At 48.3% G+C, this 25,453-nt stretch overlaps 1 protein-coding gene across 1 annotated transcript in view; it reads right to left on the reverse strand.

Annotated features, from left to right (window-relative positions):
- The window catches only part of DYSF (dysferlin), a gene marked incomplete at its 5' end in the record, with an annotated part of 142,399 nt that overhangs the window by 34,905 nt on the left and 82,041 nt on the right, over positions 1–25,453 (reverse strand). Inside the window, 4 exons of the mRNA XM_080932124.1 lie at positions 21,271–21,347; positions 21,656–21,821; positions 23,888–24,049; positions 24,149–24,250. Of these exons, the coding sequence (XP_080788250.1) occupies positions 21,271–21,347; positions 21,656–21,821; positions 23,888–24,049; positions 24,149–24,250 (507 nt within the window). The remainder of the gene's footprint in view (positions 1–21,270; positions 21,348–21,655; positions 21,822–23,887; positions 24,050–24,148; positions 24,251–25,453) is intronic.

Consider the following 25,453-nt stretch of genomic DNA (forward strand, 5'->3'; position numbering starts at 1 on the left):
TCAACTGGCCTCATCCCTCCTCTTGCTGCCCTGTCTCTAAATCTACTCTGATACCCACAGCCCCGTGATCTGTCAATGGATCAGTGCAAAGACTTCTGATGTCTTGTCATGGAGGCTAAATAAGGTAGAGCCTTTCCGAGAACCTGGCCACAGGACTCAGAGGTCACTCCTGTCCTCTGCCCTCCTGCCAGCTTATCCTCTTCTGGCCACACAAGTCTCTCTGGTCCCAGGCTTTTCTAGCACTCTCTTGTCTTTCTCTTGAAGAACCTCTATCAACCTGAGAGGAGAGATCAGCAATGCCTACCACCTCCTCAGAAGGCTCCAACACAAACCGAAATATGTTTCCACCAAAGTTCACCCTGGGGAGCCAGTGAGGCTACTAGGATTGCTTACACGACATGAGCAGACACATATCTCCATATCCAGAAGCAGACACTGTCACTCCACATCCAGAAGCATGGGTGACCTCAAAGCAGCCACACTACAAAGTCTTCACCCGGTGTGAATGATGGCTTCCTCATGGCCACATAGCTCTTCCAACCTAAACTTCGTCAATGGGTATACTCTAGCACCTCCCAAGACTCCCAAGAACTGTGTAATTAGGGCAGAATTGCACCCAAATGGCTGAGAGGAGCAGCAGGACTTAGGTGGGGACCCAGTGGCTCCTCCCCCAGACCCTCCTTCAATGAGGAAATGTCAAGAGTCAACAGCCCCACTCCTGATGACCTCTTGCAGGCAGGTAAAGCAGATCTGACAAAGATGGCATCTGTTCTGCTCCACGACCACTCCTTTCCCCTTCAAGCCTCCAATGCATTCTCTTCTGTCCTCTCTGTTTTCAAACTACAGCTTCCTCACAGCAATTTCAACACCCCCAACCCCTTTGTCGACACAGCAGTAATTCCCATCAGACATTAGCAAGACTTCACTTAGGTCTTTACTGTTGGGTGTCTTCTCCATGAAGGCAGAGTCCCATAACCTGTGATCACATGGTCAATCTCAATTCTTAGATCCTGGTCATAGCTTGTATCTCAGCGACTATATGACAGGTATATGCATTCTCAGTCATCAATGCAAACAAGTGACAATCTTTAGTTTCAAGTACCCAAAGACAGATAATGTGGTATCAACGTATTAATTTAAGGGTCTGTGGCTCAGTTGATATAGTGCTTACCTAGTTCTGCATGAAGGTTTAGGTTTGCACCCCAACACTGAACAAACCAGGTATGGTGCTACACACCTGTAATCCCAGCAGTTGGGAGGCCAAGGAAGGAGGGTTGGGGGCTCAAGATTATCCTTGGCTCCATGGTGAGTTTGAAGCCAGCCTGTAAAACATAGGTTTAAGGGAGCACTGTGGCTGGTCATCTTTCCTCCACCAAAGAAGATGGGCATGCAAGGGGAGGGGAGCACAGAAGCAAGAGCCAGAAGGGTGGTAGTTTCAGACAAGCCATCCTAACTCCTGGATTCATTCTCCACGAACTACAGGATTGGTGATAGACTGTTGTCTCCAGAGGGACTGTACCAGGGCACTAACAGGAAGCCACATGGATATAATAAAAGAGAGAGTCTTTGGCACTTTCTGTAGACCTCAAGGTGGCATGAGACATTAATGTGTCACATACTCCACAGTTAAGCATGCAGGTTAAGAGAGGAGGGAGGACCGGTGGGAGGGGAGGGAGAGGAGAGAGAAAGACAGAAACCTGACCAGATTGTAGGGACTAAGAGTAGATGTCAGCAAACACAATCTGATCCATGTGTCCCAAAGTCAGAGCCCAGAGACGCCAGGGTGGACTTGTACTGGGAACCAGGCCGCCCTCCCTGGAGAAATGACAACATTAAGGAGTCCAAACCAGAATTTAGCCACCACCCCCAACTCTAGGGTGTGGAAGGGAATAGTGAGCCCAAAGTGACTAAGTTTAAACCTAAAATGCCTAAGATTACCAGGGATTTTCTGCCATTAGGAAAAAATGAGAGCTCAAAGGGGGGATTAAGTTGACTTACAGAAAATAAAGTGATATTTTTAACACACATTCATGAATATCATTCCTGCTATTACCCAAGCCTGGCTCCTGTTGGAGTCATCCTAAGCCCACTTTTCCCTTCACCCGCCAAGGAAGTTCCAAAATAAGTTGAGGTGAGTCTTGCAGGCCTCAGACAGATGTCCCCTACCCACTGCCCACAGCTTAGTCTCCAACACTGTCAGAAATGCCCCTCCCCCAAGGGGAATAAACTAGACCCAAGTCCTCCAATGCCAAGTGTATCCTTGACCTCATCTGGTAATAGCTAAGCACCAACCTAGACCCACAACAAGGAGGAAAAAGAAATGCAAAGACTGGTCTCTAAAGCATCACCTGAAACTCAAAGCAGAAGTCTGGCCATGGCCTCTGTGTTTTCCCATGGTCAAAGGTCAAGGCCACTCATCCTTCCACCAGCCGGAAGAGTCAGTCTGATCACGGCACAAACTGAAGTCTCTTGGATCTCAACTATTAGTGAACCTTTGGTTGATGAGCAAACAGAGACAAGCAAGGAAGACGGTCTGTCAACAGGCACACTGATCCTCCAAGACCTGAGTCAGCACGATGGAGCCCAAGTAAGCCCTCCCCACCATCACCCGAGCACCTGACGCCTTTCATGGCTATGGAAAGCAAAGCTGGCAGTGAAAATCCTAACCCTTCTTGGATGGTCCAGAAGTGGGAACTGGGGTATAAAACTGGGGCAGATAACTGGGGCAGAACCCCCATGCTAGGGATGGAACTAGAGTTTACACAAGCTAAGTGCTCTAGTACTGCGCTATACCACACACACCTTTAGCTTACCTTTATTTTGGGATGGGGTATCACTAAGTTGCCCAGGCTAGTCTGGAACTATCAACCCTGATATCTCAAGCTCCCAGATGGCTGGGCTGACAGACTTGTGCCTTCTGCTGCAGCTCGTGGACTGAGCCTCTTGCCTCAGGAAATCCACTTGAATCAAAGAGAAAAGCTATTGGCCAAGCTCATTCACCACCAAGGCTATAAAGTTAAGCTGGAGGCCAATGTAGAAGTGCATGCCCTCTCTTCTAAGTGAAGTAATGGGTTACTGTTTGGGAGCTTACGTGAACATCCCAGACTACACAGAAAGCTATTCCTCTCTTAGAGGAATAATTTCCAGTCAACCGAACAACAGGGAACTATGAGGCCCTCTGTTGATGTCTGAGGAACATTCTGAGCCTGGTGTTGGTTTCTGTGGTAACTGTTACTGTTGTTGGTGCCAACACCCTTGGTGTTGATACCTGTTTTTGCTAACTCTGGTGTGACATCTTCATAATTCAAATGATGACAGGGTGTCAACTAATTTTCTGAGGTTAAATAAACAAGGAAAATTTGCTCCTGACACAGAAGCACAAACACACATATGTTACATATATGACCTTAGGCTAACAGCCTAGACATGACTTCAAATCTACCTCACTCCGTGTACACTAAACCACTCAGTACCCCCCAAATCTACACAGATAGATGCTCACATCCCGCTACCAATGACTCAGAAGAACTCTACACACAGCAAATACCAAGTAAAAGTCAGGGCTTCCGGCCTCTTCCTGACACTTTCTGGATAGTAGCCTTCTTGTCTGTAGACAGGTTTCTATGCCATGCACCCTGCCTCTAAGCTGAATCAGAAGAGGGTGGGAGAAGGGAAGTCTTTAGCTCAAGTGCTGAATTACTCTTCAAGACCCAGTAAATATGCACACATGAGCTTCAGCAAAGACAGGGCCTGGCCATCTGTCAGTCTCTTATAGACATGGCCCCGCATGAACAGGAAGCCTGTGGGGAACCCAGAATTTCTGACCATATCCATGTGAGATTACCCGGAACTGGACTTGATAGCACATAAGTATGACTCCGTGGGGAACCAGGCTCACTGTATACCCACACACATATTCTTTAGCTTATTTTTATTTTGAGGCATGTGCCCTGGGTCAGGTTCCTTCACGGGACTCAGAGTTCGGGCCACATAGGTGAGGGGCTGGAAGGAATCACGGATGCTGGCCACATGGGTGAGAAAGCTGAGGGTATCCGGCCAGACACATGGGTGAGGGAGCTGGGAGCAGTTGGGTTTCTGGCCACATGCATGAAGAGCCTGAGGAAACCAAGATTTCTGGACACACAGGTGAGGGGGCTGAGGAAACTGGGCTGTGAGACACTTCAGAACTCAGAAGAGTAAATTGGGCATTTGGCCTACAGCTTGGCTCCCATAGGAGTGTCATGCAGAACAACTGAGAGAATGGAATCTATTCAGTGGGCTGAGAGAAAGAGGATTCCAGATGAGTCTTCAACCCTATGAAGAGAAGCAATGCAACATTTCTAATTTGGAATCTGTGATGGTTCCACAAGGACCTGGGGGACGTGGGAGCCTCCTAAGCTCAGTTCTGCTTATGGGTACAGTTTTGCTTAACAAGAGCTCCAGCAATCTACTTAAGAGAAAAACTATGTTTTGAAGGCCTTCCCAGGAGCGCAGAAGCATCCGTCTACAGACACTAATATTAGCCATCTTAAATTCAATTTAAAAGGGATTTGGGGGGAGCGTGCTCCGTGCCAAAGTCAACCCACTTTCTAGTTACCGTGTGCGTTTTCATACGCGAAAATCATGTTAACTTTTCAAATCTTTGTTGAACTTGTTACTCTGTTCTGATTTCCTATGCCCCTGCCCCTGTAGAGATGTGTCAAAGACAAGAGGTGGGGGATAAAGCTTCACCAAGAGCTCCCAAAGGAACCTTGTGTTCAGCACCAGAGGGCTGCATAATTTCCAAGTGCCCGGGCTAAATACTGGTGTACATTTTCTGGCCTGTTGGTTGTCAGGGAAAGTAAGAAGAACCTTTTTCTATTGAGGGCAAATAGGTCCTCCATGCCAGGGGAAATATCCCTTTGGGGAGGAGGGTGCTGGCTGGAAGGAGCTAGGGCCGCCTCCTCCCTGATGGGGGCCTGGAGTCTGCCAGACGGTTCACCCCAGGCTGTCCCCCCTGCAGTGTGCACCGAGGGAGGAGGGGTGCACCCCCGAGGAGACCACAGGAATGCCAAGCAGGGGAAAGGCGCCCCGAGCCAAGGGCTCCAGCAACCAGGATCCAATATCGGTGGGTGACTCCAGCCCCCGTAACAGGAGAGACCGTAAAGTATGTGCTGGGCTTCCCAACCCGCACACACAGCAAATAACCAATTACTCCAAATAGCTAACAGATTGTGGCTCCGACTTCCCTCCCCTCGCCCCCACCCCACCCATGCCTTCACTTGTCATTCGATGGGCGATTTGTCTTTGCTCAGAGAAAATGAGAGAATGAGTCACGAGGAAGACCCAGATGACACCAAGGACAGGCACCAAACACCTGAACAGAACTCATAGGAGAGTACGGAGACCAGGCTGCATCTGGACCTTCGACAAAGAAGACATGGTCAATGGCAGGAGATTCTGCAACTTTCAAACGTCTGTAATGGCCTGCATCCCCCATACTATGAGAACATGTTCTCAGGAAACCTACATCTATCTTCCTAACTGATAGATGTAGGAACAAGGTAAAAACTGTGAATGTGGGGGCTGGGGAGATGGCCAATCAGTAAAGGGCCTGTCTTACAAGCATGAAGATCTGAGCTCAATCCCTAGAACCCACGTAAGAAGCTGGGCATGGCGGCATTCCTGTAGTCCTAGTGCTGGTGGAGACAGAAGGCTCCCTGGGGTCTGCTGGCTGGCCAGACAAGGCTCAGTGAGAGACCCGGTCTCGTAAGAGAAGAGTGGTGGAGAAAATGTCTGTCATGGACCTATGGCTTCCATATGACACGCGTGCACACACACACACACACACACACACACACACACACACATACACACACACATACACACACACACACACACACATACACACACACACACATACACACACACACACACACATACACACACACACACACATACACACACACACACATACACACACACACACACACACATACACACACACACACATACACACACACACACATACACACACACATACACACACACACATACACACACACACACACACACACACACACACACATACACACACACACACACACATACACACACACACACACACTAAACATGGTTAAAGTTGGCTCTCAATGTCAGAGGCGTGGCCTTGGAGCTTGCAGCCCGGAGACAAACTGCCTCTGGAAATGCTCCTCGATTGTGAGCGACGCCCCGTAACTGATTGCTTTGGTCAAAAAACATCTACTTCAAAGTCTTGGGATAAATTGCTGTCGAGACTCATGAAGCACAATATGGCATTCCCTCCACACTTGGAATAGAGGGAATGCAGGATGTCCCTGGAGAAAGTGACCTTAATCTAAATGAGCGTGAGGTCAGGACAAGGAGAGGCAAAAATCACCTCAATGGGAAAGAATGTCCTCTCATAGAGCACTCGCTGTTAAGTGAAAAGAATGTGGAGATAGAAAATGAGGGAAGCAAGTGAGTTGTCCTGGACAAGTAGAGAAAGGAGTTGGCCTTGAATACTGATCAGGTTCTTACATGATCATACTGATCAGGCGAGCAAGGCTCCAAGCAATAAAGCTGTCCCCACTCTTGAAAAGAGATGTGCCTGCCATTCTTGGTCAGCTACCATTGCATTTCTTGCCTATTCCTAAGCACAAGTTGTCTCTCTACTTGCTGAGCCTACAGGGAGAGCATGAACTAGACCGCTGTCCAAAGCCTCTGTTCTCTCTGCAAATGCAAGCATTCTTCATGTAGATGCTTGAACACCACAAACTTTAGTCTATTCAACTATCACTGCAGGAAGTTTCCCCCAAGTACTAACCCTGCCTGATAATAACCTAACCCAGTGTAGGTCAATCCTGCTTAACTTAGGAAACGCTTCCCCTGGAGTGCATCAGCAAGGACCTGTGGCTCTGACTTTGCTAGACACTGCTGGCTGCCATAGTGAATGAACACAGTAGGTCTTCGGCTCACAGAGAAGCCCGTGGTAGGTGCTGTGGTTCTGGGTTCCTCCTCATTTCTCCCAGCCTGTTAGATTCCCAACTGACAAAGTAGAAGTCTAGCAACTCTAAACCATCTCCTTCATTCTTTGATCTGAGATGGCTTTTTAATAAAAAGGTCTGTGCATTCACAGGCAGAACTTTCCTTAGGTTCAGTCTTCCAGGACTTGACAAGCAAGAACACCCCCCCACCCCCCACTAAGTAAATGACAGGGAGATGGCCTTGGGGTCAAAAGAAGGGAACAATCTGAGGGAGAAAAAATATGTTTCCCCGAGCCAAAAAGATGAGGCTAAACCAGAAGGAAACAAATGGCTTTGTTCGTGTTCGTAGGAAGACCAGAGAAGATGCCACAGACAGGAAATCGGAGTGAGGGGTCCTGAAGGACATATAACCTACTCAATGAAAAACAGGACTTTCAGACTTAAAACTAAAACAGATCTCAGCTTCCAGCTAAAGGACAAACTAGGCAACACCAACAGGCATCTTTAAAACCTTGCTTCAGTCTGGAGACGATGGGGCTGTAAGGAAAATCTTCCACAGTGAACGAGAAAGGAAAAATCTGGAGAGCTGAGGAGCCAAATGCATACTGACTATGGGACCCCAAAAAGCCACGGCTGAACATTTAGTCTGAAGTGAATCTGGGTTTGTAGTGTCTCCAGACTTCTGGTAAAAGTAAACACACATCGTCTCTGGAAGAATGTGACTTCCATCCAGGCCTCAAAGAATTCTCAGATAAAGTTCCAAAGAGCATGAGTTCACAATCAAAAACTAGTGAACACATGAGGAGCAGACACCACAGGCAAGCGCCAGTGGGAATCAACTGAGTGCAGAAACAGACCCGTGAGAACAGAAAGCAGGAGTGTGTCAGAAGTAACATGCGAACCAAAGGGGCTCTCCAGGAAACAAAAGACAGAGACCTTCAAAACCAAACAGACTGAAGAAGAAAGAACATCCAAAAATAAAAAACGTCAGCCTTGGATGACAAACTTAGTAAACTGGCTTAAATATCAGATCAGAAACGAGTAACATTGAGTAAACAGAAGATGCATCTTCAGAAATCAGCATAAGGATAACATCAAGAAACGAACGTCGGGGCTGGGCAGATGGCTCTGTGGTTAGGAACTCACACTGAGAACACCAGTTCAGTTTCCAGCACACAGTCATCCAGACCTCCCAAATCAGGGGGAGCCAGTCCGTCTGGCCTTTTTAGGCACCTGCACTGCCGTACGAATAACATGCACAGGCACATATATTTTTAAAAGTACAATAAACCATTTTTTTAAAAAAATGTATTCCCAGGGCTGGAGAGATGCTCAGGCAGTTAAGAGTGCTTGTGGCTCTTCTGGAGGACCCAAATTTGGTTCCCAGCCCCCACATGAGATGGCTCGCAACTGCCTATAACCCCAGTGCCCACTCCTCTGTGCAGACACTTGTAATGCATTCAGATACACACACATGCACATGCATAAGTTATTTTTAAGAACTTTTTTAAAAAGGAGAAATTGACAGAGTAAACTCTGGTTTCTGCAGGACCTCTGGGTGGTCATAAACTGAAAAAACTTAGGCCCTTACCTATGATTACACATAATTTGCATATGACCTACCTATGACCCCCTCGTGCTGTCAATCACCTCCAGGTTACTTGTGATGCTCAATGTGAAACAAATACCACACAAACAGTCACCAAACTGCATCGAGTGGGGGAGATGCTTGTGTGCATTTGCCATTGTTTAAAATATTTTCAATCTGTGTCATTTGTACCTGTGAATGCAGAAGCCACAGATAAAGTGTCAGATAGAGCACAAAAATTCAGTTGGCACACAGGATCAAAATGGTTCTCAGTGTGTCCCCTCAGAGAGCCAGAGGGAATGTTGGGAAGAATAGAAATAGCACTTGAAGAGATGACAACTGAGAACTACCCAAAACCAATGAAAATGGAAAAGTCTTCCGAGTTAGAATGACAGGGTCTCGGATGACGCCAGTCATGTGTTGACAGAAATAACGTCAGTGAAACAGAGTCCTCAAAATGGGGTGAAATAAAAGCATCTTCAGACAATTAGAAAGTGGAAAAGCCTAAAATAAACTGGCTCCCACATAAGAGTTTCAACAGATTCTACTTAAAGAGAAAGTGAATAGGAGGCTGCCACACAGAGAGTGGGAAATGTGAACTTTGCTCCAAGAAAGCTGATGAAGTAAAAGCAGGCTCAAATGCAGTTTGCAAGCTGGAACTAAGATGCCCGAGGATTTGAAACTACCGAGAGAGCAGTCTAAGTCCGTGATCAGACTCTGGAAGAAGCTGTACCCGGGAACTACATTTAGACTTTGCTATGTCAGAGATGCAGGCTACGGTTAAAAGAAGGCAGGTGTGGTGCACACTTGTAATCCCTTTATTTGGGAGGCTGTGGCAGGAAGAAGATCTCAAGCTAGGGCTAGCCTGCACCACCTAGTGATAGCCTGTCCAAACAACAAGTAGAAAGAACTCTACACCAGTCAGTGTGTATGTGTGTGTGTATGTGTATGTGGGGGGGGGGTTGTCTGTCTGTCTGTCTGTCCATCCTGGAGACTCATTTTTAGAGTGCCTGTTTGCCTTGGTCAAGGCCTTAAATTCAGCCCTTAAAACCAGGGGAGAATGGAGGGGGGAGAGAGGGGGGAGGTTAAAGCCCTCAATTTAAAAACAGAGAATCTGAGGGGTGTAGTGTTAAAATTCTTTGATTCCAGCTTTTAGAAAGCAGAGGCATATAACTATGAGCTTAACACCAACCTGGTCTACTTAGCAAGTTCTAGGCCAGCCAGGCCTATAGGCCTGGGTACTGTGTACAGTAAACCTTGTGTAAAAAGAAAAGCTTGAACTACTCTTGTGATCCAAGTTAAGTTCAGGTGTTTCACAACCCCTGTAACTACAGCAGATCAGACACCTTATGATGGCCTCCATAGGTCATGCACACACACACACACACACACACACACATACATACACACCACACACACACATACCATACACACACACCACACACACACATACACACATACCACACACATACACACACACATACACACACATACCACACACACATACACATTCACACACATTACACACACATACCACACACACATACACATTCACACACATTACACACACACCCACAACACACCACAAACCACATACACACACACATACACACCATACACACCACACATACACCACATACACATACACAAACCACACACACATACACAAACCACACATATACACACTACACACACATACACACACACCATACACACCACACACACACACATGCATACACACCACACACACACATATACACACATCATACATACCACACACATGCACATACACATACATATATACACACACACATACACACACACCACACATACACACACCACACACACATATATACATACATATATGTACACACCACACACATACACACCACACACACACCACACACACATACACACCACACATACATATATACACACACATATACACACACACATATACACACACACACACACACACATGCACACACACAGGTAGGGAAGAGGAAGGGAGGAGAGAGGGAGAAAAGAGAGAGTGAGGTTTTAAAAATAAAACAAAACTAAGTAATCCAAGTTTGAATATCACATTAACCAAGTGTTCTAAGTGGATCTGTGGCCTGTAAAACACATTTGAAGAATACACATTCTTCAGGCTTCCACAAGACAATTATAAAAACGGACCTTTTTCTGCCATAAAGGTCATTTCTAAGTATTACACACAGACTCTGGGCCATAGGACAGCTAAGCTAAGCCAGTACCAACAAAAAACAACAGAAAGATAATTTAAAATACAATTTAGGAACTTTCAAAGTATTTTTAGACAACTCAGGTGTCAAAATGAAATAACAGAAGTAAGAAAATATTCAGAACAAAAAAATGGCAAAAACACTACTTGCCAAGTCCTGTGGGGAGTGTAACACAATACTTGACAGAGAATTTTATAGCCTCCAATGTTTACATAGAGGTTAAAAATACAATAAACACCCCCAAAGGGAGGAAGGAAATAACAATAATAATAAATAATAATAAACTAATCAGCTACAAAACAAGAAGATTGACTGGGAAACTGATTTTCTAAAAAGGATGAACAGTCTGACAGAGTCTGACTAGAATAATAAAATCCTGAAAATGAAGGAGACACGGCTCACTGGAGGAGGGAAAAGTAGAAAAATTAAGAGGGCATTACAAAAAATGCTATGCCAATATTTGGGGAGGGAATGGATACATTCCTATAAAATATAAATCACCTAAAGTGACTCACCTAGAAGGAGAAATTCTCAGAGGTCCTATAGAGACTCTTAAAATTACAACAGCAATTTAAAATAACCCAAGAAGAGCACCAGGTCTAGACAGCTTAACAAGTGAGTTTGTCAAACACAGGCAAATGATGACAGGCTTGTGCTGTCTTCTTAGCAGACAGCGAAAGCTTATTGTCACCCAGGCTTTATACAGTGACTGTTACCTAAATGTGAGGACCTGGAAGGCATAAAAGGAGACGTTTCAGGGAGTTATCATTCCTCAAAACTGGTGCAAAAAACAAAATTCCTGGGGCAGAGCACGTGCCTTAAGTCCCATTACTCAGGAGGAAGAAGCAAGAAGATCTCTATACATTCCAGGATATGTAAGGGACACAGCCAGGGCTGTGTAAGAAAAAGGAAGGAAGGAAGGAAGGAAGACAGACAGAGCTAAATCTCTGCAAATGAAATCTGGAAATGCAGGGAGAAAAAAAAAAAACATACAAGACTGTGTCTGAACTGAAAGAAACAGAAAAGGTGAGTCACATTAACAGAGCAAAGGAGAAAAATTACATGACCATGTCATGGGATACATGAAAAGCCTTCGATGGAACAGCATTCCTGATAACACACACTAACAACCCAGCCACCAATCACCTCAGCAACACACACTAACAATCCAGCCACCAATCACCTCAGCAACACACACTAACAACCCAGCCACCAATCACCTCAGCAACACACACTAACAACCCAGCCACCAATCACCTCAGCAACACACACTAACAACCCAGCCACCAATCACCTCAGCAGTTTCATACCCCTTGATGAGCCAAAGATATTCATTAAAAAAAAAAAGGAACAGAAATAATATTTTCAAAAGTGAATCACATAACACATCCGGCTGTAGGCCTGGTCAGTACAATAAGGCAAGAAAGAAAACAATAAAGGTAAAAAGGACAAGACAAGAAGCAGAAGTGATCATTAATTCTGTAACTGCCTAAAACCTGAATCGGCAGGATGAATAAGAGCCCTAGGAAAGGTCTTGAAAATCAGACCAGCATAAGTGAGAACATTTACACACAAGTCACAACTATGTACCTCTAAAGGGTCAGACAAGATACACATCGGTGGATGAACCGGTGAGGAAAACGTATTACATCTGCACAGTAGCGTTTCATTCAGCTAGCCATATTAAAAAAAAAAATTATAACGCTTGCAGAAAAGCGGACAGATCTGAAACGTATAATACCAAGCAAGCTCGGAAAAACAAAAAAACTGCATGTTCCCCTTCATATGCAGACCTAGCCTAGGATGTACGGGATCACACACATGTGCACATGTGTGAACACACACACATACAGTAGGGTGGATGGAGAGGTTAAAAAGAGATCAATCCTCGTGCTGCAGTGACGGCTCGGCGGTAGAGGCGGTAGAGGCGGGTGTGGGGGACACACTGGGAGCCAGTGTGACTCTGCCATCAGAATCTAATCAAGACAGCGCAAAGTAAAATGCAGAAACTCTACATAAGTATCAGCAACCCTAACTCAAATGGTATGATAGAGTGTCTCTTTCCAAATGTCCCCTTGACCCAGACAGACAAACGCCAGTTACAGCTGAAGATGCTCAGCACACTCTCAGCAGCACCAGGCAAACACGCTGTGTTTGTGACTGCAGTCAAATGTCTCTGCTCCCAACCTCTGCGTGCCAAATGCACCGATATTGACATGAATGTGACAAGAGTTTAATGCCTTCTGCTTTGTTTTTATTTTTGGTACAAACAAAATGGCACAAAGAAGGCAGTCAGATCTTAAATTCTCCAAGGACCCTACACTCAGATGTTGTCACGCCAATTCCATTCTTCTCGGACATTAGTAAACAAAAGGCTGAAGTTCCTAGACAGTGCGTGCTGGCTGCGGTTTTAAGTGAGAAGAGGGCATTTGGCACAGACAGATCCAAAGAAGGCTTGGCTTGTGTCACAAGACGGGGCGGTGAGCATCTACAGTAGTGGGAACACGCATGGCAGTGTTCAACGTGAGGAGCGTTAATGACCCAGTCAGACCCACCTTCCCCATCAGCCGGCTGACCCCCTGTTTGTGTCAGAGAAGAAGGTTTCAGCCTTAGTAAGCTGTGGACGCTTGGCAGACTGAGAGACCTGGATTTACCACAGGAACATGGGTGGGTATGCTCTGTTTTATCAGGCATAGTGTAAAGAAAAGAACCATCTTGATAGCGGCCAAATAACACTGATTGAACTCTTATATATACGGTTCTTTTGTATGTGGGGGGAGGGTCATACACACATGTATGTGTAAGTATGCAAGCCTTGTGGAGACTGAAGAAAGACATCAAGTGTCTCTCACTGAAGCTAGAGCTAAAATGGCCACCAGCCAGCCCAAGGGGTTCTGCTATCTCTGTTTACCACACCCTCCACCCAGGTTAGAGGCTCATATGGCTGTGCCTGGAATTTTATGTGGGTGCTGAGGATTTGAACTTGGGTCCCAATTCTTGTTCAACAAGCACTCTTACCCACTGAGCCATCCCCTGGGTTTCTCATTGAAATTTTAAGCTATTAGAAAACTATCAGTAAAAGACAAAATCTTGACAAAGCCAAGACTACCTGAATGAAACAGCTAGTTGTCACCACTATTAAAAAATAATAAACAATTCTCATTAATTAATGGCCAAATAACTTTGCTTAGTGGCACCTCTACTGTCAAATATCATTCTGAAATGAGAAATAGGGAAGTTCCAGCTATAAGGGATAAAGCCATGGTGTCTGAAAAGTCCTACCCAGCTAGACATTTTCTTAAATCAGTCAGGGTTAAGGAAGGGGGCTTAATAAAGAGACAGTTGCAGCGTGAATGTGGAAGAACTGCTTCCTCAGCTAGGGGTGTGACTCTGTGTACAGCACTTGCACGCACAAGGCCCTGGGTTTAATTCCTGGCACAGAAGAGAAAGAAGGGGCAAGAAAGAGAAGGCAAAGGAGAGAAGAGGAGAGGAGGTAAGAAAGAGAGGCAAGGAGGAGAGGGAAGAGAAGGGGAGGGGTGGGGAGGGGAGGGGAGGAGAGGGGAGAGGAGGAGAGGAGAGGAGGAGAGGGGAGGAGAGGGGAGGAGAGGAGAGGAGAGGGGAGAGGAGGAGAGGGGAGGGGAGAGGAGAAGAGGAGAGGAGAGGGGAGGGGAGGGGAGGAGAGGAGAGGGGAGGAGAGAAGAGGAGATGGGAGGAGAGGGGAGGGGAGTGGAGGGGAGGGGAGGAGAGGAGAGGAGAGGGGAGGGGAGAGGAGGAGAGGAGGAGAGGAGAGGGAGGGAAGGGAAGGAGAGGAGAGGAGAGAGGATGAGAGGAGAGGGGAGAGGAGGAGAGGAGAGGGAGGGAAGGGGAGAAAGGGGGGAGGGGAGAAGAGGAGAAGGCGTATTTGCTAGTAGGAATTATCATCATAAAAAAGAGGAACTCCACTGATAATAGTTACGAAGGCTAAAAAACACCTAGAAATAAATTTAATGACTGGACCTATAGACAGTGAACTAAGCCTAGTGATGCAAAAGAGGACATCAGTGGGAATTAAAAAGATCAAGTGTCCAATGATAAGTATGTGGCAGTTTGAGAGGCTCCACGCTACATTCAGCCATACTTTTAAAAATAGTGGGAGAGCATTCACATTGTATCTTTAAGCTTTGCAATGCATATTATAAAAAAGGACAATGATTCCAACATTGTAAAACCCAAAGTCTAAACAAGTACATAAAATAACATGGACACATCTAAACAGTTTTAGCATCAGAGATGCTGATAGCTCTGTTTTCTGTATGTTTCCAAAAGGTTAATTCAGAGAGAAACCTGAACCTGGAAGAACAGTGACAGAAAGTAATCCTATTAGGTACTACAATGCTGACACTGTTCTAACCATCCAGACTCAGAATACATCAGGACCCACTAGGGTCCTCAGCCATCCCCACACTCATGTTTTGGGAGGAACAGGGAAGGTTAGCCTGCTGCCGTTTGAAGAACCTTCCTAGGCCCCAGGTCCCAGAGGCAGGCAGAGTTGCAGCTAGGGACCTGCCGCTTCCTCTGGCCCTAGCAGCCACACCCAACCCCAGCGCACAAAGGTAACCAGGACTGAAGTAAGGTTCGGGAGGGCAGGAGGCTAACCAGAGCCAGTGGTTTCTAGGTTTGCACCCCAGAGGTTTCCCCTACCCCTCCATGACCGCATCAGGATCAAGAAGGTCTCCTCTCCTCCCTACCCTTCCTTCTTATTCCCAGATAGTCAAAGAAAATTGAGCCAACAGATACTGAACAATACATACATGAGGGCTGGACGGAGAAGGCATCAGGTTAGTGGGGCCCAAGCTTGATAGCCCATCTGCAAGCTACAAATTAAACATGCCAGTTAGTGACAGGATTTGACGGTAAGATTTGAGGACCTGTGAGAGGGAAGGTTGGCAAGTTCTGAGGGAGTAGGGTTCTTGCTCCCTCTATCTCTCCATTCCTCCATCCCTCCAGTTCTCCTTCCATCCATCCATCCATCCCTCCCTTCCTCCCTCCCTCCATCCCTCCCTCCATCTCTCCCATCCTTCCCTTCCTCCCTCCCTCCATCCCTCCCTCCATCTCTCCATCCATCCATCCACCCCTCCATCTCTCCCTCCTTCCTCCAGCACCCTCTGCACCAGTTATGAGAAGAGTGTGCTATCCCCAGTTGGACATGCCTGGCTCCACAGCAAAGCCATCATGTGGCCTTGAACAGTTCCAAAACCTCCCCAAATCACAGTGACCCAGAGCAACAGTGAGTGAGGCTTTGCCGGCCTAATTTGGTCTCCTGCTCCTGTTTTATTTTACTGCCTTTGCTGTGGCACTCAAAGGTGCTGTCTACTCAGCCATTCTTTCTGCCTTTCTCAAATCTGCCTGCTCCAGAGATATTTCCAGCCCCCACCACCCCTCCACTTGTTCCCTCTGTCGCTAACATACCCATACCTGCTGGGCAGAATAGACAAGGAAGGGCAAAGCCTTCAGTTTACATCTCCCAGAAGCAGGGGACCACGAGGCTCCCCCTGACCACACAAAGGAAGCTGAAGGAGTCTCACAGCACAGCCTTGCTTCCTGTCCTAGAAATGGTTCCCCACCATAAGTCCTCACTTGGCATCTCAAGGACTGTAATTTGATGTCTTACAGGACAGTTGCAGACATGCTTAGAAGCCAGAGCAATGAGAGAATAGGGCTTAGGTGGGTGAGCAGCCAAGTGACAGGTGGGTAAAGCCTGGCAGAGGGGCAGAGGAAACAGCAGATGAGAGGGGGGAGGGGGAGGGAGGGAGAGGGAGGGAGAGAGGGAGAGGGAGGGAGAGAGGGAGGGAGAGGGAGAGAGGGAGGGAGAGGGATAGAGAAGGAGGGAAGAAGGGAGGGAGGGAGAGAGGGAGGGAGGGAAGAAAGAGGGAGAGAGGGAGGGAGAGGGAGAGAGGGAGGGAGAGGGAGAGAGGGAGGGGGAGAGAGAGAAGGAGGGAGGGGGAGAGGGAGAAAGGGAGGGATGGAGGAAGGGAGGGAGGGAGAAAGGGAGAGAGGGAGAAAGGGAAGGAGGGAGGGTGGGAGAGAGAGAGGAAGAGAGGAGGGAAGAAGGGAGGGAGGGAGAGAGGGAGGGAGGAGGGAGGGAGAAAGAGCGGAGCTCTGCAGTCCCACCAGCAGCAGCACCAGCCTCCCTCTACAGTGATCCAGAGGCTCCGGAAGGACCTGGAAAAGGTGAATTTCAGGCCAGATTCCCTATAAAGGAGAAAGGGTGTAAGGCAGAAGTATAGGAGAGGCCCTGCTGAGGCCTGGAGTAGGCTTTAGACTCTCTTCCTTCTGTGGAGGAAGCATTCCTGAGGAGCTCCAGAGCCCGAGTCCAGGAAGGCAGGAAGATTAAATGGCAACCAGCCACCAGCCAGGGCTGCTGGCCAGTACTAGGTATAGTAGAACCTTCCAGAATAGACTGGTTCATGCCACCAGCAGACCCCAGATGGCCAAAGATGGCCCCGTCTCTCCCCTTCTTGCCCTGACCCTTCAGAAGTCTAGGTGTTATTTTGAAATTGATCCTTTTTAGAGGAGGTGAGAGGGGAGACAGGCAGGTCACCAGAGCAGAAGGAACACATGTGACTAAACATAGCACCAAAGCCCTGTGCAGCTGCAGAAATTACATGTTCCCCTGGGGCTGTGGCCATAATTTGCTGTTCCAATTCTGGGACTGTGTTTCCACCTTCATGGCAGCCTGAAGACTGTAAGTGGAGCAGTGAACTCCAAATTAGCCCAAGCCTGAGAACTGCTTCACCTCAGCCCACCGTGGGAGAGAAGGTCCTCACCGCCTTCTCAGGGACCCTCCATCCACCTTCCAGGTATATTCTCAGTAATGCTCATACCACACAAGGGCACACACAAAGTACCTTACCACACACACACCTACCACTGACATATTAACACATACCTACAACAAGCATACGTACTACCAGACCACATACACACACTACCTTACCACATGCATGCACCATTTTACCACACACATACCAACCTCACCACATGTATGCACATGCTACCTCACTTCACCTCACACATGCATACATCACCTTACCCCATACATGCTACTTTGCCACATGCACTCACACAAAGCCTTATCATATATACACCTCGTTAACGCACACACATATACACATTCCACCCCACCACACACACACACACACACACACACACACACACACACACACACACACACACAAAACTTTGCTATGTAAACATACATATCACCTGCCCTGGATGGTATGTTCCTTCCAGATGGTACGTTCAGTAAGAATGCGGCCCAGGCCTCTTCCATCAAAGCAAGCTGGTCCCTCCTCCTCCTTCTCTTCCTCTTCCTCCTCCACCTTTCTCTTGCCACCTCCCAACCTAGGCAAGCCCAGCCTCACCTATGTGTCACATCTCCAATCTCCAGGAGCCCGGTTCCTGGCCACCCAACTATCTGTCCACTGCTCCAGAGTGTCCATGAGCTCACACAGAGCACAAGCCTAGGTCTGGCTCTTGCTCAGGCCCAACCCTGGCCTGCTATGTCAGGTCTAGCCTTGGCCTCTTCACTGTCTCTGGCTGTGCTTGTAGCCAATAGGACTAAAACAGTCCCTCCCTCTCTAATCCTGTGGACACTGAAGGTGGCACACAGAGAGCAGCGATCTAGTCAGGAAGCCCTGCATAGAGATGTAGCTTAGCCTGTGAGGGGGCAGGAGATAGAAGCCGGGAGTTAAGACTCACTTAGCTACAAATACACATCAGCAAAGAAAGCAAAACACAAACTAGTACTGACATTATTGTAGAGCCGTCTCAAATATTCACTCAGGTTTCCCTGCTAGGAGACATTCTTCCTCAGATTCATGCAATGAACATGTTTTCTGTCTATTCATACATACATACATACATACATACATACATACATTCATACATACATTCATACATACATACATACATACATTCATACATACATACACACATACATACATACACACATACACACATACACACATACACACATACACATATACATCCATCTGTTCACACACCCATCGATCTACTTATCCATCATCTATCCAGCCAGACATCTGTTCACCAATCCTTCTACCTGTCAACCCATGCACTTACCCATCCATCAACTTACCTATTCATGCATCCATCCATCCATCTACCCATCCATCCATCATCCATACATACATACATACATCCATACATACAGCCACCCATCCATCCATCATCCATCCATCCATCATCCATCCATCCATCACCCACCCATCCATCATCCATCCATCCATCATCCATCCATCCATCATCCACCCATCCATCCATCATCCATCCATCATCCATCCACCCATCCATCCATCATCCATCCATCATCCATCATCCATCCATCCATCATCCACCCATCTATCATCCATCCATCATCCACCCATCATCCATCCATCATCCACCCATCATCCATCCATCATCCACCCATCCATCCATCATCCATCCATCATCCATCCATCATCCACCCATCCATCCATCATCCATTCATCATCCATCCATCATCCATCCATCATCCATCCATCATCCACCCATCCATCCATCATCCATTCATCATCCATCCACCCATCCATCATCCATCCATCCATCCATCCATTCATATTTTTATCAACTCATCCACTTGCCCATCTACCTATCCATCTGCTCATTCATCTACCTGTCTACCCATTTATCCTTTCATTGGCTCATCCATCCCTTAATTTATCCACCCACGTGTCTAACTCTATTCACCTGCCCATTCATCCATCTGTCTATTCATCTAGCCATCCATCTATGCATTCATTCATTCATCCACCCACTGGCCATCTAGATAGATCCTCATTGAATACCTCCTCTAAATCAGGTCCTGTGCTGGACATTAGGAACATAAAAAGGAAGTCATTTCCTGGTTGCTGTCAGGCTAAAGAGATGGCTCAGTGGTTAAGAGCACTGACTGCTCTTCCAGAGGTCCTGAGTTCAACTCCCAGCAACCACATGGTGACTCACAGCCATCTGTAATGGGATCTGATGGCCTCTTCTGGTGTAAACTGATATACATTAAGTTAATACATCGTTTTAAAAAAACTGTTCCTGGTTGCTGTCCTGCATTTAGTCCAGAGAAGATGCTGAGACCCACAGAGGCGTGCAGGACTGAGAGCTGATGCAGTAGCCAAGTTCCTTGCACAGAAGTGGTAACCAATAATAAGTTGAATCTCAAATAGTGAACTGAGCAAAAGAACAGGGACAAAGACAGTCTCAGTGGACAGAATTCATGGCAGACATGGTGAGTGTTAGGGGACCAGAGACAGGGATTGGAGCTTCTGGCACCTTCTCAGCATCTGTGAAAACACAGAGCAAGACTTCCTGCCTCCACAGTAGCTTGGCTTCTGAAGCAAACCCTGGAAGTGTCAGGAAGATGGGACTCTGAGAAAGAGGCAGAAAATGGTACTCAGTGTCTCCTGCGAAAGCTTTAGAGCCAAGCTCTGGGGATCTTGAAGCCATCTCAGCACTTAGCCTTGCTCTCATGTGCAAGGCTAAGATTTAATAGGTGGCTTGAAGAACACAGAGCCCGGCTGAATGTCACCTACCCCCCCCATTCATCTATCCAACCATCCATCCAACCACCCACCTCCTCTCCATCCACTGCGGTCTGAGGACAGGGAACCATCAGGCAGGCTGGGAGGCTCTGCCTCAGGTAGCCTGAAGATCTAAGAGCACCCAGGGCATTAGGTGTGTGCATCTGCATGCACAGTCACAGAGGAAGGTGAGAGCCTGAACAAGGTCAAGGCCAGTCTTCATGGTAGGGCTTCTTCACCTTCTTGAGGCAAGTATTGGTTGGGATGCAGAGCATCCACAGCTCAAGACAGGAACAGTCCTCCCCTTGGTAAAATATGTCATAGGCTTCTGAACATTTGCCTTGGTATGTCATATGGTCACCAGCAGGCCCTACAATGCACGGTGCCCTGCAAAAGGATGACTGACTACCTGCCCCTCCCTCAAATCCTTTCTTCTTGGTCCTAGAGGTATACTATAGTCCTGCACAGGAGCTGCTCTAAGCTACCTCCAAGCATGAGATCAGGGACTAATCTTCCCTCAAAAAGGAGACACTCCCTTCCATCCATCTCCCTTCTCACTGAGGGATCTCAGGCAGAATGCCTTCAGTACAGCCACAAGGTAGATGTTCTATTTCCCCCACATGCTTCCAGAAAAAAAAACGTTTAGATCTCACCCTAAGGACTACACAACCCTTCCCCATCACAATGAAAGTTCCCACTCACATCCTTCCGTCAGGCAGCACCCACCCACGAGGGTAGAGAGGGGTGAGTGCAATAGCTGCATCATAGCAAAGAATGGGGGAGGAGCTAGAAGAGGAATGGAAATAAAGGCTGGCTTGCTGGGCATGGGGCAGACGGAGCTGACACCTCATTTATCCTACCTGGACAGGAATGAGAGGCTCTTTGTCGTCAATGTCAATGAGAACATCCTCCCCGGGGCTGAGTAAGCTCACGTCATCTGCAGGGAGAGCAAGTCCACACCTATGAGGAGACTCGGCCAGGGGACTGTCCCCAGGTCCCACAATCTCACCTCTCCTCACACTGGCAGAGGTGTTTCTGTCCCCAGCCCTTCCCTTTCCTGATTCTGTCTCCCACCTTTCAGCCTTCCCCTCCCATTCATTCCCTTCCCTCTACTTCTTACCCCTGTTTTGAACCATGCTTCCCACCCACAAGTGAGAGGTCACTTGATTCGGGTGTGACAACCTAAATAAAGAATGACCCCTACCTTTGGGTGAGCTCAGCAAAGGTTTCTTTCCAGCTCCTTACCTGGGCCACCTTGTGGGGATGGGCTGTCTGCTGAGTATGGGTCACACAGGAAGTTCTCCAGGGAGCGAATGGTACACTGACCCACAACTGGCCGGCGGCCAAACTGACGATTATCAATGACCTTCACCACGATAGGAGGACAGTAGAGGTCCTCTCTGGGTAACATCTGGGCAGAGGAGAAGAGTGAAACTCTAAACATGGCCCCCAGCTCATTTCTGGAAATCCCCCGGGGGAAAGAGTAAGGGAGAGCCCTCATAGGCAAGACCAAAGAACAGAGAGTGACTCTGAACCCACAGAGAGTCCATGGTAGCCCCAAATCCAAGATGGTAGCCAGCAGCCCAGGTGCTGTCCTGTAAGACAGAGGCCATACACTTTTCTGTCTGCCCTCAGCTGCTGTGTGTGAAGGCTTTCCCATAGCTTTACCTCCAAACACACCCGGGTTAGCCTGACGTCTGAGTGAGACTATTTTCTCTGAACCTGCACTGCCCGGGCTTGGGATGGGGGTGGGGGGTGTTGGGCTGCAGCTCAACATTTCTTACAGACAGTCCCCCCCAAGTGGATACTCAGGAGTTGGCTTTCAGACCTGGATTCTTCTCCCCCACCCCAAAAGCACTTTGAACACAACTTGAAATAATTTATATGCACTCCTTCAGTGGCGTCTTGGCTGCGCCAAGAGAAGGCTCCTGTTGACAGCCACTGGGCCTGGAATTTTTAGCGTGCTTTCATCTCGCAAACCATTTTCCTTTTCTCAGACTTGCCTTACACCGGCCACTGGGCCCCAGCAGCCCAGGGAGCTAGAGAGGGTGGGGGGGGGGGGTTGTGAGGACTAGAGGAATAAGGGGTGGGAAACTCAGGGTTCAGGGCTTAGGGCTGGGGGTGGGGCTAAGGACTGGAAGGACTAGAGGTCTGAAAACTGGGAGGCCAGATTGGGAGTCCAGGGCCAATGGTAGAGGATTGGGAGTAGTTGTGGGGGGAGTTGTCAGGGACTAGGGCTGGGGTGGGGGGGGGGGACTGGGGACTGAGAGATCAGAAGCTAGGAGACCAGTGAGGATAGGGGCAGGGGTTGAGAGACCATGGACTGAGACCGCAATGGGGGCAGGTTCAGATTTGAGGGTTATGGGGGATGGGAGCTGAGTAGTCAGGTGCTGGGACCCCCTGAGTGTTGGGGCTGCAGACTAGGAAAGTCGGGGTTGAGGAATGGGAGGCTGAACCGCTGGTGGTGTCCAGGGGAGCCTGGACTGGGAACTGGGAGGCAAGGGTAAGAACTCCAGGGATGGGCACTGAGAAGATGGGGATGAACACTAAGGGATCAGAGGCTGGGGAATTGAGGAGAGGATTCAATAAGACTGGGGGGGGGGGGTCTGGGAGCTTATGGCTGGAGATCAAGGACTGCAGTTTCAAAAGCTAGAAAGCCAAGGGTTTGGGGCGGGGGGTTGATGGTTGAAAACCCAAGGGCTACAAGACTAAGGATTTGGGGGTCAGGGCCTTAAGGTTTGGGGGCTGGAAGCTGAGAACTGGGGGAGCAATGAGAGCTGGGAGGCTGGAGGCCAGGGCTAGAAGGAAAAAGGAATTGAAAGCTGACAGCTGAGGGCCCAATGGGTGGCTGGGTATGGAACAAGAACTCTGACGCTGGGGACTAGAGGGGTTCTTTTACTTCTTAAGATTTATTTATTAATTATATATAAGTACCCTGTAGCTGTCTTCAGACACACCAGAAGAGGCCATCAGATCCCTCTTGTGGGATTTGAACTCAGGACCTTAGGAAGAGCAGTCAGTGCTCTTAATCACCGAGCCATCTCTCCAGCCTGGGGCTAGAGGTTGACGGTTCTAGGCAGGGCTTGAGCTAAGACAGAACCAGGCTGGGAAACCTGAAAGGATGGCTGAGGTCAGCCCTGGGAGGTCCCAGGAGAAGGCTGGCAATGAAAGCCTTCCCTAAAGAAGACATACTGAGAAAGGCTCCAGAGGCATCTGCTGACCCAGAACCAGTCAAAAGGGTAAGGTAGCCATGTGTGCAGCACATAGGACAAAAGCCTTCAGTGAGGCAAGAAGTAAGTCCTGTATTCATCAGAAAGTGAAGTGTTGAGATGATATCACACACACACACACACACACACACACACACACACACACACTCACACCTGGGCTCTTCTGGGACCTGGAATGAAACCATGGGTGCTGAGTCACGCTACCCCTCAGGACTCTGGAAAGGAACAGCAAGATGGTAGGGCTCACCACTTCCATGAACAGCGTACAGACATCGAAGTTGGGGTTCTTCCGAAGGTTTCTGATGACACAGGACTGAACTGTCTGCCCACCACACTCCACCACGAGGCTCGGGGAAGAGACACTAGCCATCTGATAGCTCTTCATGTTCCGCAGGCCCCAGGCCAGGATCTTCGGACCAAAGAAGGGGGGAGAAAGAGCCGCTGAGCAAGTCTGAGGCAGAAAGTGGGAAGACCAGGCTGGCAGCCCCTGTCCCACAGCCAGGCTCACCTCAATGGCTGTACGCTGGAGAGCCGGCTTGATGTTCTGGGGAACCATGTAGATGTTGGCCTCCCTTTGAGGTGGTGGGTAAGGCAAGTCTGTGTCCTCCGTCTGCAGGGGACAGCAAGTAGACCACAGTGTAGGAGAAGGCCAGGCAGTGGGATAAGAACAGGCAGGCAGGCAAAAAGCAATGGCATGCATTGAGAGACACAGGAGTGGAAGACAGAGCTGGAGGTGGACAAACGGGTAACCTCAGCTGGGTACCATCCTGTCCAGGGTCAGAATGAACACATCTTTGCACAAGGGCAAGTCGGTCTCTCACAACACAGGCTCCAGAACACAACTGAGCTACTTATGTGTCTGTCCCTCTCTTCAGCACACGCGTGTGTGCTCCTGTGAATGCATTCGTGCTGACAAAAGCATGCACTCCCTCCTGCTCCATCCTGGCCCATCTATTCCATCTCAGTCACTTCCCTCCACCCTGGCTCTCCTGTCCCCACCCCTGACAGCTGAGACACACCTTGGTTTCCACCCAGACATCCTCCAACCCCCAACCCCATAGCTGCATGTGTGTTCCACAGGAACAGAGAACATCCTCATAGGAAGCCAGGGAGAACAGAGCAATGGCGAATGAGACTCAGGGGTGTGTGGCCACTGTCCCCTTATGTGACATGGAGCATTGTCGGAGCCCCAAAGGAGGCTCCATCAACAGCTCGGACCCAGGATGTGTGCGGCACATGATACCGGCCTGCTCAGGTTCCAGTCAGGCGGGAATCGCTAGGAGCTATGTGGGAAGCAGGCACAAGAGGCGATGGAGTGAGGCTCGAGGCGTGATCTCAGGTGTGTGCACTCAGAGCACAGTGGCTTTGGGTGTGAACACAAGCTCTGCCGTCCACTAGAGGAGGAAGGTTGCCCCCTCCTTTCTGTCAGCTCAGCTCCTTTGCATGTGCGGTCATTAGCAGAGGTTAACCTCTCACCAGCCTCTGGCATGTGAGCTGGGAGGACTACACCACACAGCCAGTAGAGTGTCTGCGGCACTCAGTGCTCCCTGACACTACTGGGCCAATTGAGCAAATGTCCCTTTGACTCCGGGTCAAGACACTCCACTGCCACCTAGTGGGAAACCCTTAGAATAAACTCAAGTACAGGTGGCACTAGAAATTGCCCCTCCTTGGATGTGTCCACACAGCACATCCACACATGGGGGTCCTGATGTTACAAAGATCAACTGTTGCCAAACGGGCTGTGCTTTAAATGAGCAAATGAGCATTAACTCACTCTCTGACAGTCTTGTTTGCCGTTTCCACTAACAAG

Source organism: Micromys minutus (assembly GCF_963924665.1).
Source record: "Micromys minutus genome assembly, chromosome: 18".
Taxonomy (NCBI): domain Eukaryota; kingdom Metazoa; phylum Chordata; class Mammalia; order Rodentia; family Muridae; genus Micromys; species Micromys minutus.